This window comes from Epinephelus lanceolatus, chromosome 16 (assembly GCF_041903045.1).
Source record: "Epinephelus lanceolatus isolate andai-2023 chromosome 16, ASM4190304v1, whole genome shotgun sequence".
Classification (NCBI taxonomy): domain Eukaryota; kingdom Metazoa; phylum Chordata; class Actinopteri; order Perciformes; family Serranidae; genus Epinephelus; species Epinephelus lanceolatus.
The window spans coordinates 857,501-873,271 of NC_135749.1; the positions used below are offsets into that span (position 1 = coordinate 857,501).

At 44.6% G+C, this 15,771-nt stretch overlaps 1 protein-coding gene across 21 annotated transcripts in view; it reads right to left on the reverse strand.

Annotated features, from left to right (window-relative positions):
- Window positions 1-12,989, reverse strand: part of LOC117264002 (regulating synaptic membrane exocytosis protein 2-like) — a 28,556-nt gene extending 15,567 nt beyond the window's left edge. For 11 of the 21 annotated variants that reach the window (XM_078175770.1, XM_078175765.1, XM_078175769.1 and 8 more), the window contains exons 1-7: window positions 12,635-12,976; window positions 12,373-12,527; window positions 10,025-10,235; window positions 9,538-9,713; window positions 5,075-5,255; window positions 4,140-4,377; window positions 3,255-3,518 (exon numbers count right to left, since the gene is read on the reverse strand). In XM_078175770.1, the coding sequence (XP_078031896.1) occupies window positions 3,255-3,518; window positions 4,140-4,377; window positions 5,075-5,255; window positions 9,538-9,713; window positions 10,025-10,235; window positions 12,373-12,527; window positions 12,635-12,658 (1,249 nt within the window). In that variant the 5' untranslated portion in view covers window positions 12,659-12,976. Of the gene's footprint in view, window positions 1-3,254; window positions 3,519-4,139; window positions 4,378-5,074; window positions 5,256-9,537; window positions 9,714-10,024; window positions 10,236-12,372; window positions 12,528-12,634 lie in introns of all 21 variants that reach the window. The other 10 variants (XM_078175752.1, XM_078175758.1, XM_078175754.1 and 7 more) reach the window with 8 other exon arrangements.
- Window positions 12,990-15,771: the final 2,782 nt, after the last annotated feature.

Consider the following 15,771-nt stretch of genomic DNA (forward strand, 5'->3'; position numbering starts at 1 on the left):
ATTGTTAGCTTGTTCTTAGCCTGTTATTAGCTTGTTATTAATCTTGTGTTAGCCTGTTATTATCCTATTAGCTGGTTTTTAGCCTATTTTTAGCCTCGTATTAGCTCTTTTCTTAGCCCGTTACTAGCCTCTTGTCAGCCTGTTATAACCTTGTTATAAGCAAGTTGTTAGCCTGTTATTTGCCTATAATTAGCTTCTTGTTAGCCTGTAACTAAATACGTCTTCACCTCATCTTAGCCTGTTATTAGCTTCTTTTCAGCATGTTATTACCTTGTTATTAGCAAGTTGTTAGCCTATTATTAGCCTATAATTGGCCCTTTGTTAGCATATTATGAGCCTCCTCTTAGCCTGTTATCACCTTGTTATTATCAAGTGGTTAGTCTATTATTAGCCTCTTGTTAGCATATTACTAGCCTGTTTTTATTCTTATTCGCCTGTTTTTAGCTGGTCGTTAGCTTGTTATCAGCCTGTTGTTAGCTAGACCTGTAGCTTAGCCTGCAGCTAGTTTGGAGGTTAAATAATAAACTAGATGCTAGCAGAGGTTTGCTAGCTGTTAGCAACACTCCAGCCTTGATCCTGCTTGTCTCCTCCCGCCCCTCCACCAGACCAGAGCCGTCAAAATCCAGCAGGTCTCCCAGATCCTCCAGACCACCGCAGGATCCAGCAGTTGCTATGACGTTCTCCGTCAGGTGTGCAGACAGGTTGTTGTCTGCTTGGTCAACAGTTGCATTGCCTCCTGCAGTCTCTGTTTCTATTCTTGTCCCTCTTCAGTGACTCCTGAGGCAGGCTGGGTAATCCACACTCTCCTCTTTTAATCCAATTGTACCACAGCAGAGACGGCGGCCCGACGGCACCAGAGCATCTGGGGGTGGGGGGGTGGGGAGAGTTCTGCTCTATTGCGGATCAGATTTTCAGGCGGGTTCTCAGGATCCTTCAGGATCCTCCAGGGTTCTCCAGGCCTGGATAAGTGAGGTCTGAGGGTCTGTTGAAGGTTCTCCTGGTTGTCAGTTCTCCCTAGGTGTCTTCAGGGTGGCGGCTACAGAGATTCTGAGCTGCTCCGTCACCTCAAGACCTGACGGGCGGAGCCAAGAACCCTCTGAGCCAATCAGAGCTCAGAATCTCTGACCAGGTGACCTCTGGTCCAGTCACATGCAGGCAACGGATTAACTCATCAACATGATGCCTGATTTCTGACAGGCGACCTGTGGCAACTGCAACATGATCAACTGCAAATTCTCCAACTGCAACATGATCATCGGCAACTTGTTCAACTGCAACATGATCAACTGCAACATGATCAACTGCAACATCTTCAACTGCAAAATGATCATCAACTGCAGCATCTTCAACTGCAACATGATCAGCAACTACAACATGATCAACTGCAACATCTTCAACTGCAACATGATCAACTGCAACTTGTTCAACTGCAACATGATCAGCAACTGCAACATTATCATCAACTGCAACATAATCAGCAACTGCAACATTATCATCAACTGCAACATGACCAGCAACTGCAACATTATCAGCAACTGCAACATTATCAGCAACTGCAACATGATTAACTGCCACATGTTTAGCAACTGCAACATGTTGAGCAACATTTTGCTGCAGCAGATTGAGTGACACATGAATCAGAGCAACCCCAGACATCAGTAAAGAACCCAGGAGAACCTCAGAATCAACCCACAGAATACAAGCATTAGAACTCAGTAGAACCTGTCAGAGCAGCAACAGAACCATCAGCAACACAACAACATGACAGAGCAACATTTTCACCCAGTAGAACATCTGCAGAACCTGCAGGAACCCACGGTTGTGTGTTGTGTTCTCACAGTGTTGTCAGTGTTTTCAGTGTTCTCAGAGGAGCCCCCTGGTGTCTGTCAGGTGCAGGTGCAGCAGCTCAGTGGGAGGAGATTTTCACTGAGCTAATGAGTGTCTGTGCTGCAGAGACTCTGTGATGATGCTACACAGAAACCTTTCAAACTGAAGTCACTGTTAGCTGGTCTGACAATAATCTGAAACAAAGTATTGATTTTAAAATGATTTTATTGATCTCATTTTTAAGAGATTGAAAGAAAACGATTTCATTGGTATAAAAAAGAATTTAATTTGTTAAAAAATATTTAATTGATTTAAAAATGATTTTACAAAACTATTTATCAATCATTTCATCCCAATTATTTTATTGATTTAAAAAATGATTTTTATTGATTGAAAATTAGTTTTTAAATAATTTTAAATTGCTTTTATTGATCTAAATATTCTTGGAAATTTAAAAAAAAAGTGATTTTTTGTTGATTTAAAAATTATTTTATGAATTTGAAAATTACTTTATATTGAGTAAAAAATAATTTCATTAATATAAAAAATGACGTTTACTGATTCGAAGATGAGTTTTTAATTGATTTAAATGATGAAAATGATTTATAAATTATTTTCATTTTCATTTATTGGAAAATTATTTTTAACAGTTCATTTAAAATGATTTCATTAACTTTATAAAAGCAACTTTAATTTATTTAAAATGATTTTATTGATTTCAAAATTATCATTAGCATGTAGCCACCTAGCCTCATATAATTAGCAGTTAGCCTGTCGCCACCTAGCCTCATATAATTAGCAGTTACCCTGTAGCCACCTAGCCTCATATAATTAGCAGTTAGCCTGTCGCCACCTGGCCTCATATAATTAGCAGTTAGCCTGTAGCCACCTAGCCTCATATAATTAGCAGTTAGCATGTAGCCACTAAGCCTCATATAATTAGCAGTTAGCCTGTAGCCACCTAGCCTCATATAATTAGCAGTTAGCATATAGCCACCTAGCCTCATATAATTAGCAATTAGCATGTAGCCACCTGGTCTCATATAATTAGCAGTTTGCATGTAGCTACTAGCCTCATTTAATTAGCAGTTAGCATGTAGCCACCTAGACTAATATAATTAGCAGTTAGCATGTAACAACTTAGCGTGACATAATTAGCAGTTAGCCTGTAGCCACCTAGCCTTATATAATTAGCAGTTAGCATGTAGCACCAAGTCTCGTTTAATTAGCAGCTAGCATGTAGCCACCTAGCCTCATATACTTAGCAGTTAGCACGTAGCCACTTAGCCTCATATAATTAGCAGTTAGCATGTAGCCACCTAGCCTCATAAAATTAGCAGTTAGCAAGTAACCACCTAGCCTCATATAGTAGTTAGCATGTAGCCACCTAGCCCCATATAACTAGCAGTTTGCATATAGCAACTTACTGTCAGGCTCGTCACAGCTGTTGTAGTCGGGCGTGATTGCCAGATCCTCCTCTGAGCTGCTGAAGCTACCAATCACATGCATCTTCCCCATTCTCCACCCTCTCTCATTGGTCGTCTTCCTCTTGAGGGCAGAGCTAGGGTCGAGGTGCTGCCGAGGTAAGGGGCTGCGGCGGGGAGATGTGGGACTGACGTGATTGACTGTCCGGTCCACAGAGAACGACCTCTGACCTCCGACCAATCCCTGAAGCCGATTCTGACGAAGCGCTGCGAGGAAGAACATGAGGTAGACTGTTCTGTTCCCTGAACTAACAGGTCGATGGTTCTGTTCCTTGAACTAACATGTTGATGGTTCTGTTCCCTGAACTAACATGTCAATGGTTCTGTTCCCTGAACTAACAGGTCGATGATTCTGTTCCTTGAACTAACATGTCCACAGTTCTGTTCCCTGAACTAACAGGTCGTTGGTTCTGTTCCTTGAACTAACATGTCAATGGTTCTGTTCCCTGAACTAACAGGTCGTTGGTTCTGTTCCTTGAACTAACATGTTGATGGTTCTGTTCCCTGAACTAACAGGTCGTTGGTTCTGTTCCATGAACTAACAGGTTGTTGGTTCTGTTCCCTGAACTAACAGGTCGTTGATTCTGTTCCCTGAACTAACAGGTCGTTGGTTCTGTTCCATGAACTAACATGTCCACAGTTCTGCTCTCTGAACTAACATGTTGATGGTTCTGTTCCCTGAACTAACAGGTCGTTGATTCTGTTCCCTGAACTAACAGGTCGTTGGTTCTGTTCCCTGAACTAACAGGTCGTTGATTCTGTTCCCTGAACTAACAGGTCGTTGGTTCTGTTCCCTGAACTAAAAGGTTGATGGCTCTGTATTCGTACCTGTATGTCTCAGGGCCGGATGGCCGGGCTCGGCGGTTTCCAGGGAAGCGTCACTGTGACGCCGTTGGTGGCGGACCCTGCCGACCTGAGCTAACATCCTCATGGCCTCCTCACTCGGCTGCGGCTTCACTGGGTAACGAGCCAGGTTGGGGTCGCTACGGTAACGAGCTTGAAACTCCTCCTCCTCCTCCCGTCGCCGCCGCTCGCGCTCATCCTGAACCAGGTCCAGAGGATGGTCCTGAACCAGAAGAGGAAATGATGAGAACCAACACATACACTTCAGTTCTATAACTTTTTTTTTCTGATCTCAGGCTCAAATGTTTACCATGTACTTTGCAAAGTAACTAACAGCTCTTGGAAAATAGCTCTACAGCACTTTAATTTCTAATGTTTTACATTACTCCAACACTTTAACCCCCAATGTCTCTACATCTATTACTGTCATCTATCACAACTGATCACAACCACAACAAGAACCATGTACTGGACTCTGCACTGCTACAGGCTGACACACTATCCACACACCCCATACAGCCGCCTCTCCCCCGTCTGCTCGTTACCTGGTTGCACCCAGAAATACGGCATAAGGATATACATACTTAAGGCACTGGAGGCAATATGATGTGTGCAATACTTCTGTTATCTGTCGCTGGCCGACTCTATACTGCAACAATAAGACTGTTATGTGTTTTAATGTATCTCATACTGTAATTGTATATTCTATGTGTACTGTATTGATTTTATACTACCTTTTAGGAACTATGCTGATAAACATCTGGCAGGGGGACTACTAATATAAATCAGCCCCTGGCTGCAGTTGGGTGCATCTACATTTTCTTTTTTCTTTTCTTTAAAAGGAATGTGTATTGATGTACACTGTCCCTTCCTAAACAAATAAATGTTATTGTATTGTATAACTGTCTTAACAGACTCACCTGTGAGTGCCAGCGGCCACGCCCATCTCTGATTGGTTGCCTTGGGACCCGCAGCTCCTCCTCCCCATTACCATGGCAGCCGTGCGGCGAGCGAGTGCGGCGGACCAGACCGTGATCAGAGGGCGAGCGAGGCATCCTGCCCTCCCCACCATCATAATACGACCCCAAGGGGCTCGGCTTCCTGTCAATCACACGGAATGGACAAATCAGAGAGGAGGAGGAGGAAGTTTAGCTAACACATGCACGTGGTCACCATTCGCCAATAAAACGTGATTGTGGGTTCCTTCTTTCTGCGATGAGATACGATACAATACGATGCAATGTGATACGATACCGTGCAATGGGATACTATTATCCAATCTTTCACGTTCTCCTTATGTATACCATCATTTTTCATATCATACTATATGATGTTAATGTCATCATCGTCATCATCATCATCGTTATCATTATCATTGATCATCTGATTATGATTCTAAAGCTGATTCTAATTATTATTACTATTATTATCATCAGCATTAAAGCCACAACCAACGTATGTCAGATTGACCTGAAATTCAGCACACATGTTCAGGTGTTTTGACATCTCCTCATAATAATAATAAAACTTCTTCTAAATAAAATCACCATCGGTCGACACCTTTAACATGATGACATCACAACAGTGATCAAGAAACAATAATCAGTTGATAATCAATCATAGAATCATAAAGAAATAAGGGGTTCTTACAGTTTGTCTGTCGGCTGGTCGAAGCTTCACCTCCACACTCACACACACACACACACACACACACACACACACACACATACTCAGCAGCTTTATGACTGTAATCTGGATCATAACTGAAGCCCCGCCCACTCTCACTCACCACTGGCTCCTCCCAAACAGGACATGACCTCATTGCTCCCCATCCCTGACTGTGTTATTAGCCTTTGTTAAGAGCCTGTGTGTTGTTAGCATGTGCTTTGTTAGCATGTGTGTCATTAGCTTGTGTGTTGTTAGCCTGTGTTTTGTTAGCATGTGTGTTGTTAGCCTGTGTGCTGTTAGCCTGTGTGTTGTTAGCATGTGTGCTGTTAGCCTGTGTGTTGTTAGCATGTGTTTTGTTAGCCTGTGTGCTGTTAACTTGTGTGTTGTTAGCCTGTGTGTTGTTAGCCTGTGTTGTTAGCTTGTGTGCTGTTAGCCTGTGTGTTGTTAGCCTGTATGCTGTTAGCCTGTGTGCCGTTAGCCTGTGTGCTGTTAGCCTGTGTGTTGTTAGCATGTGTTTTGTTAGCCTGTGTGCTGTTAGCCTGTGTGTTGTTAGCCTGTGTGCTGTTAGCCTGTGTGTTGTTAGCATGTGTTTTGTTAGCCTGTGTGTTGTTAGCCTGTGTGTTGTTAGCCTGTGTGTTGTTAGTCTGTGTGTTGTTAGCCTGCGTGTTGTTAATCTGTGTGATGTTAGCCTGTGCGCTGTTAGCCTGTGCATTGTTAGCCTGTGTTGTTAGCCTGTGTGCCGTTAGCCTGTGTGCTGTTAGCCTGTGTGTTGTTAGCCTGTGTGCTGTTAGCCTGTGTGTTGTTAGCCTGTGTGTTGTTAGCATGTGTGTTGTTAGCCTGTGTGTTGTTAGCATGTGTTTTGTTAGCCTGTGTGCTGTTAGCCTGTGTGTTGTTAATCTGTGTGCTGTTAGCCTGTGTGTTATTAACATGTGTTTTGTTAGCATGTGTTTTGTTAGCCTGTGTGCTGTTAGCCTGTGTGTTGTTAGCCTGTGTGCTGTTAGCCTGGCTAACAAAACACATGCTAACAACACACAGGCTCTTAACAAAGGCTAATAACACAGTCGGGGATGGGGAGCAGTGAGGTCATGTCCTGTTTGGGAGGAGCCAGTGGTGAGTGAGAGTGGGCGGGGCTTCAGTTATGATCCAGATTACAGTCATAAAGCTGCTGAGTATGTGTGTGTGTGTGTGTGTGTGTATGTGTGTGTGTGTGTGAGTGTGGAGGTGAAGCTTCGACCAGCCGACAGACAAACTGTAAGAACCCCTTATTTCTTTATGATTCTATGATTGATTATCAACTGATTATTGTTTCTTGATCACTGTTGTGATGTCATCATGTTAAAGGTGTCGACCGATGGTGATTTTATTTAGAAGAAGTTTTATTATTATTATGAGGAGATGTCAAAACACCTGAACATGTGTGCTGAATTTCAGGTCAATCTGACATACGTTGGTTGTGGCTTTAATGCTGATGATAATAATAGTAATAATAATTAGAATCAGCTTTAGAATCATAATCAGATGATCAATGATAATGATAACGATGATGATGATGACGATGATGACATTAACATCATATAGTATGATATGAAAAATGATGGTATACATAAGGAGAACGTGAAAGATTGGATAATAGTATCCCATTGCACAGTATCGTATCGCATTGCATCGTATTGTATCGTATCTCATCGCAGAAAGAAGGAACCCACAATCACGTTTTGCTAACTCGGCCATTCTGGATGTCACTAACTCAGCTTCTTCTCCGGAGCCTTTGTGCTCCACTGTCTCTCAGATTAACTCATATCACAGCGGTGCCTGGACAGCGTGACGTGTGTGGTTGTGCTGCTGCCGTGGTCCTGCCAGATGCCTCCTGCTGCTGCTGCCATCATTAGTCATTAGTCATACTTCTACTGTTATTATACACATATGACTATTGTCACACATGTATACTGCCAGATATTAATACATACTTTCAACATATTGTACCACAGTAGCCAGAACTATAACTATAATATTATTACTTTCAATAATGTTGTTCTAAGCTACTGTCATTACCTGCATCTCTCTCTCTCTCTCTCTCTCTCTCTCTCTCTCTCTCTGTCTCTTTCTCTGTCTCATTGTGTCATACGGATTACTGTTAATTTATTATGCTGATCTGTTCTGTACGACATCTATTGCACGTCTGTCCGTCCTGGAAGAGGGATCCCTCCTCAGTTGCTCTTCCTGAGCTTTCTACCGTTTTTTCCTCGTTAAAGGGTTTTTTGGGGAGTTTTTCCTGATCAGCTGTGAGGGTCATAAGGACAGAGGGATGTCGTATGCTGTAAAGCCCTGTGAGGCAAATTGTGATTTGTGATATTGGGCTTTATAAATAAAATTGATTGATTGATTGATTGATGTTAGCGTGTGTGCTGTTAGCCTGTGTGTTGTTAATCTGTGTGATGTTAGCCTGTGTGCTGTTAGCCTGTGTGTTGTTAGCCTGTGTGTTGTTAGCCTGTGTGCTGTTAGCCTGTGTGTTGTTAGCATGTGTGTTGTTAGCCTGTGTGCTGTTAGCCTGCGTGTTGTTAGCCTGCGTGTTGTTAGCCTGTGTGCTGTTAGCCTGTGTGTTGTTAGCATGTGTGCTGTTAGCCTGTGTGCTGTTAGCCTGCGTGTTGTTAGCCTGCGTGTTGTTAGCCTGTGTGTTGTTAATCTGTGTGATGTTAGCCTGTGTGCTGTTAGCCTGTGTTGTTAGCATGTGTGCTGTTAGCCTGTGTGTTGTTAGCCTGTGTCTTGTTAGCCTGTGTCTTGTTAGCCTGTGTGCTGTTAGCCTGTGTGTTGTTAGCCTGTGTGCTGTTAGCCTATGTGTTGTTAGCCTGTGTGCTGTTAGCCTGTGTGTTGCTAGCCTGTGTGTTGTTAGCATGTGTTTTGTTAGCCTGTGTGCTGTAAGCCTGTGTGTTGTTAGCCTGTGTGTTGTTAGCCTGTGTGCTGTTAGCCTGTGTTGTTAGCATGTGTGCTGTTAGCCTGTGTGTTGTTAGCCTGTGTGTTGTTAATCTGTGTGCTGTTAGCCTGTGTGTTGTTAGCCTGTGTTGTTAGCATGTGTGTTGTTAGCCTGTGTGTTGTTAGCATGTGTCTTGTTAGCCTGTGTGTTGTTAGCCTGTGTGCTGTTAGTCTGTGTGTTGTTAGCCTGTGTGTTTTTAGCCTGTGTGTTGTTAATCTGTATGATGTTAGCTTGTGTGTTGTTAATCTGTGTGATGTTAGCCTGTGTGTTGTTAGCCTACGTGTTGTTAGCCTGTGTGTTATTAGCCTGCGTGTTGTTAGCCTGTGTGTGTAGCTGTGTCTAACAGTAGCAGCAGTAATCCTCTCTGAGCCGTTAATCTGATTACATCAGACACTCTGTCAGAAACAACAGAGCAAACTAATTAACCCTTCTTCTGACTGACTGGCCGTCATTCATTGTTAAGCCCCTCCCTTCTGATGGGAGTTCATCTGACCTGATGAGTCCCTGTAAAGGATCAGTTTGGTTTTGATGTGTCTGTGTCAATGAAGTTGCCTTCATTAAAATCCTAATGAAACTGAATATTCAATAATTGAACCAACTATTAGAACTTATTAGAATTTATTACTTAAACCAACTATTGGAACTGTATATTCATACTTTTAACCAACAGACAACAGGACTTCTTGGAAGAAGACCATGAGATGTGGCAACAAGATGGCTGCCCTCTGCAAGGGATCTACTGACCGCTCAGTGGCTCCGTTGCTCAGCAGCCCCGTGGCCCCTGGCGGCCCCTGTGTCGGTGTGTATGGAACCCCGTGTGAGCTGTGGCCGATGGATAGCAGCGACATGTTGGAGTGAAACTCCCCCGACCGTGTGAGGATCTCCTGCTTCTTCCTGCACACGTTACAAACCCACATCACCTGGAACAGGAAGTTACAAAAATAAACAGGAAGTAACGAAAATAAATATGTTAGGTGTTTCTCAAAGTCAAGAAAGGATCCTCAAACGGCCGAATTTGAAGGATGTTACGTCATCGACCCGCCGAAAGACTGTTCCAAAGTCAAGGATGTGACTTTGAGAAACACCTGTTTTTTTCAGAAACTAACACCACCTGGAACAGGAAGTTACAAAAATAAACAGGAAGTAGCAAAAATAAACAGGAAGTTACAAAAATAAACAGGAAGTAACAAAAATAAACAGGAAGGGACCAAAATAACCCACCCACACTGACCTTACTGGCCCTCAGGGGGACGCGGCCCCCACAGCGGGCACAGAAGCGGCTCTGACAGTAGCAGCAGGCGTGGCCACAGCCGTTAGCAAACTTGGTCTTTCGACAGACGCCGCAGGTGGGAGACTCCGCCCTCGCTGTCTGAGCTGCTGGAGGTTCCTCCCCCAGCTTCTTCACCTGGTCCTTGTACATCTCAAACTGCTGATGCAACTTCCTGTGTGGGGGAGAGGGGGAGGAACAGGAAGTGCCTTTATTCTTTCACCTCTTATTTACTTGTACATAGTCATTATACATCCCTTCACGTGTTTATTTTTTCCCACAAACAGTTTTCTTAAATGTGGGTGGGGTTGTTGTTGAAATGTCCTAAAAATGACATTAAAATATCGGCAAATTGTTTAAAAAAAAAAAAAAAAAAAAATTTAAAAAAAGTTGAAAAAAAAAAAGTCCAAAAATTATGAATAAAAGGTCGGAAAAAATGTTAATAAAATGTCCAATAAATATAAATAAATGTGCAAAAACTTTCTAATAATATATAAAAAAAATGTTCATGAAATTTCCAATAAATATGAATAAAACGTCTGAAAAATATCATTAAAATATCAAAAAAAAATTAATAAAATATACCCCAAAAAATCTTAAATTTAAGTGTGTGCTGATGGATTCACATCATCAACTCATGCATTGAGTAACATTACAAGTTAACGTTCCACCTTAAAAGTTGCCGGCAGTCGGCCCAGTGAATGAAGTGATTTTTTCTCTTTCATTTTATAGTTGTAGTTTACTGATGTATGAACAGAGGTTACATAAAACCAGAGTGAGCGTCCTCTACTGACCAATCAGACTGCAGGGTTTCTAGCTCCACCTTTTAGTACCAGATCTGTGTGCTAGGTACCCCAACAGAGGGGGGACCAAACATGGGGACGCTAAGGAACGCTTCTGTTGGGACCATCCACAACATTTTATAGTGGGAAGAGAAACTATGGACCAGTGGGGGCTGCTGGTCTTTCAAACAGGGGAAGCTCACTTCGGGGTGTCGGTGGCTTAGTGGTAGAGCAGGCGCCCCATGTACAAGGCTGTTGCCACAGTGGCCCGGGTTCGACTCCAGCCTGTGGCCCTTTGCTGCATGTCTCTCCCCCTTTCACACTTCACTATCCTATCAATTAAAGGCAAAAAATGCCCATAAAAATATCTTTAAAAAAAACAAACAGGGGAAGCTCACTTTAAGTTTACATCATAACATGTGTCATATTGTAGCGAGGCAGTAACTTATAAAAGGAACATTTAATTGAAGCCATTTTTCAACCACACTCATGCCGTAGAGCCACAGCAACACACACCTCAGAGATTTTCAGATGGGTTTAACAGTGTAAATGAGCTGTATGGCTTATGGAAATCAGGAACTCTGGACGGCACTCTGTCAGAAGACTCCACTCGCTGATGCCGGTGTGTATTTCCAAAGTGCTGTCAATCACAAAGGGGTTCAGCCTTTAAGATAGTTCCTCCAATCATCATGCAGACACCGAGCGTCCTCTCCCGCCTACCGCTCCATCAGGTCCCAGGGAAGCTGAGCCTCCCTGGAAGTGACGATCTTGTCACATTTATCCAATGAGCGTCTCACTTTGCTGCATGAACAAAACCTGCTCAGCGCTGTCTCATAGGAATGCTTGGAGGCTCCGCGTCCACCGTGCTGACACGAGAATGTATGACAGGGAGGTCGCGTTTGAAAACTGGTGACAAACAGCTGACGTTTGAACATCATAGTCGTGATGTGAAACGCATCCTAGCGCACGTTTAATGCAATGTAAATTCTTGTTTTAATGTAAATTCAATAGTGCATATTTGACCATTTCTTCTATGAACTTTTAGGGGAAGTTCAGCTTCCCTTGTTGTCTCAGAGCAATCAGCCCTGATATGAACTGAACCGGACTGGACCAGACTGCTCGGTGGGAACGTGTCTCTGAACCTTGACCCACTTCAGACCTGTATAAAAACAGTCTGAGTCTTTCAGTGGAGAAATAAAGACCTGATGATCAGCTGCTTCCTGTGTTGTTGACATCAGTCTCTGTGACCAGTTTACATGAATCATGTTGATCAGAAATAAAACTCATCATAATAAAGAACCTCCTTCAGGACCCTTAGAACAAAGGTCAGAGGTCATATGACGTCACAGGGACCTCAGACGGAGCTGTGATGTCATCTTACTGCAGTGAAACCTTCAGCCTCTCTGCCTGCAGGTGAGGGGGGCTTTCGTTTTGAAAATTCATACAGGAAGCGCTGTGCTTTTATTTTGTCTGTCAGATATCAGTGATCAATAACAATGAGCTGCAGGTTAGCCCCGCCCCCCTCCTTACTTGAGCATGCTCTGCTCTTTCTCCTCCTCCTTCTTCTGTCTCTCCATCACCGACAGGATGATCCTCCGCTCCTCCTCCGTCAGGTGGCTCATGTCCGGCAGCTCCGGTCCCGGTCCGGCCCCGGCGGGCGGCCCGGACATCCTTCCTGTGAGCCGCTGAGACAGAGACACTGTCAGTCCGTCCATGTGACCGTCAGTGCGTCAACAACAACAATTATAATAATAATAACAAATGATGATGATGATGCCGTCAGATCATCCACCTGTTTCTGCACACGTCCATCCATCCCTCACCGACAGCCGCAGCCGCGTCTTCTCGCCTCTTTATGCCGCAGTCATGTCGCCTCCTCCGGGGTAACTGAGCGGCGGCGGCTCCGGTCGGCTCTCCGTCCCGGCGGCGGCTCTCATCCTCCGCTCCTCCGCGGCGGTCCGGCCCTCCTGCTCGGCCTGCTGATGTCGCAGTGTCCCGCTGCGGTTCCGCGGTGCTTCACAGCAATAATGGCCGCAGCAGCAGCAGCAGCAGCAGCAGCAGCAGCGGAGGAGGAGGAGGAGGAGAGGGGGAGGAGGTGCACGGTGTGACGGCGTCACGCACAGAGATCAGATGGTCACTGAGGGGTGGGGGCTAAAAAATAGAAATACAAACTAACAGATTAACAAATCTATAATTAATCAATCAATCAATGAGCTGATCGATGACTCAGATGATCCACAGCAGGAAGTCTTCTTATTTTAAATAAACGAAACAACAGTCAAATGTTGAGATAAAAACATCCAGTGGCGCCCTCTGCTGGACCGACTGACAACAACTCCACATCATGTTCTGAGTGATGGCAATAATAATAATAATAATATTAATAATAATAATAATAATATTAATAATAATAATATTAATAATAATAGGCTAATGATAATAATAATAATAATAATAATAATAATAATAGGCTAATGATAATAATAATAATAATAATAATAATAATAATAGGCTAATGATAATAATAATAATAATAATAATAGTAATAATAATAATAGGCTAATGATAATAATAATAATAATAGTAATAATAATAGGCTAATGATAATAATAATAATAATAATAATAATAATAATAATAATAGTAATAATAATAATAGGCTAATGATAATAATAATAATAATAATAGTAATAATAATAGGCTAATGATAATAATAATCCTCCTCTGAGAACCGTCACCTTATCGTGGTGGAGGAGTTTGAATGCCCTAATGACCCTAGGAGCTATGCTGTCGGGGGCATTTAGCCCCTGGTAGGGTTTCCCATGGCAGATTGGTTCTGGGCAAAGGGTCAGACGAAGAACGGTTCAAAAGACCCTTCATGATGGATACAAACAAGGACACATGTACCTGGCCCGGAGGGTTACCGGGGCCCCGCCCTGGACCCAGGCCTGGGGTTGGGGCCCGTGGGCGAGCGCCTGGTGGTCGGGCCTTCGCCCATGGGGTCCAGCCGGGCCCAGCCCGAACCGGCTACATGGGCTCGTCCCCCTGCAGACCCACCACCCGCAGAGGGATCCAGAAGGGTTCGGTGCAGTGTGGATTGGGCAGCAGACCAAGGCGGGGACCTTGGCAGTCCGATCCTCGGTTACAGAAGTTGGTTCTTGGGACATGGAATGTCACCTCTCTGGCGGGGAAGGAGCCAGAGCTTGTGGAAGAGGTTGAGCGCTACCGGCTAGATATAGTCGGCCTCACCTCGACACATAGTTCCAGCTCTGGAACCCAAGTCCTTGAGAGGGGTTGGACTCTCTCCTTCGCGGGAGTTGCTCTGGGTGAGAGGCGGAGGGCCGTTGTTCTGCTGGGGGACTTCAATGCTCACGTGGGCAATGACAGTGGGACCTGGAGAGGCGTGATTGGGAGGAACGGCCTGTTCAGTTATTGGACTTCTGTGTGGGTCGCAGTTTGGCGATAACTAACACCATGTTCAAACATAAGGATGTCCATCAGTGCACGTGGCACCAGGACAGCCTAGGTCGCAGGTCAATGATTGACTTTGTAGTCGTATCATTTGACCTGCGGCCATATGTTCTGGACACTCGGGTGAAGAGAGGAGCAGAGCAGTCAACTGATCACCACCTGGTGGTGAGTTGGATCAGATGGTGGAGGAAGACGCCGCGCAGACCTGGCAGGCCCAAATGAACAGTGAGGGTCTGCTGGGAACGCCTGGCGGAAGAAACTGTCCAGATGATCTTCAACTCCCACCTCCGGGAGAGCTTCGACCGCGTCCCGAGGGCGGAGGGGGACATTGAGTCCGAATGGGCCTTGTTCCGCGACACTGTACAGCAATCAAAGAAAACAATAAAAACACAGATAATGAAATGGAACAATGCAGTTAAAGAGGATGATGACTTGAACAGTGGCCAGAGTCGATGTTACAGATGTCTGGTGGGAGTCATTTCCAGAGTTGGGGAGCAGAGCGACTGAAGGCTCTGAGGCGGGCGGAGGGCACAGAGAGGTGGATGGAGAAGGAGGATCTGAGGGAGCGGGAGGAGGTGGCAATGTGGAGGAGATCCGACAAAAAAGGAGGGCGAGGTTATGGATGGCCTTGACCACCAGAACCTTCCTAATGACCACCAGAACCTTCTTAATCTTAATGACCACCAGAACCTTCCTAATGACCACCAGAACCTCCCTGATGACCTCCCTGATGACCACCAGGACCTCCCTGATGACCTCCCTGATGACCACCAGAACCTTCTTAATCTTAATGACCACCAGAACCTTCCTAATGACCACCAGAACCTCCCTGATGACCTCCCTGATGACCACCAGAACCTCCCTGATGACCACCAGAACCTCCCTGATGACCACCAGAACCTTCTTAATGACCAACAGAACCTCTCTAATGACCACCAGAACCTTCCTGATTACCACCAGAACCTTCCTAATGACCAACAGAACCTCCTTAATGACCAACAGAACCTCACTGGTGACCACCAAAACCTCCCTGGTGATCACCAGAACCTTCCTAATCACCACCAGAACCTCCCTTATGACCAACAGAACCTTCCTAATGACCAACAGAACCTCCCTAATGACCAACAGAACCTCCCTTATGACCAACAGAACCTTCCTAATGACCAACAGAACCTCACTGGTGACCAACAGAACCTCCCTTATGACCAGCAGAACCTCCCTGGTGACCACCAGAACCTCCCTGATGTCAAACAGAACCTCCCTTATGACCACCAGAACCTTCCTAATGACCAACAGAACCTCACTAGTGACCACCAGAACCTCCCTAATGACCAACAGAACCTCCTTAATGACCACCAGAACCTCCCTGATGACCACCAGAACCTCCCTGATGACCACCAGAACCTTCCTAATGACCACCAGAACCTCCCTGATGACCACCAGAACCTCACTGGTGACC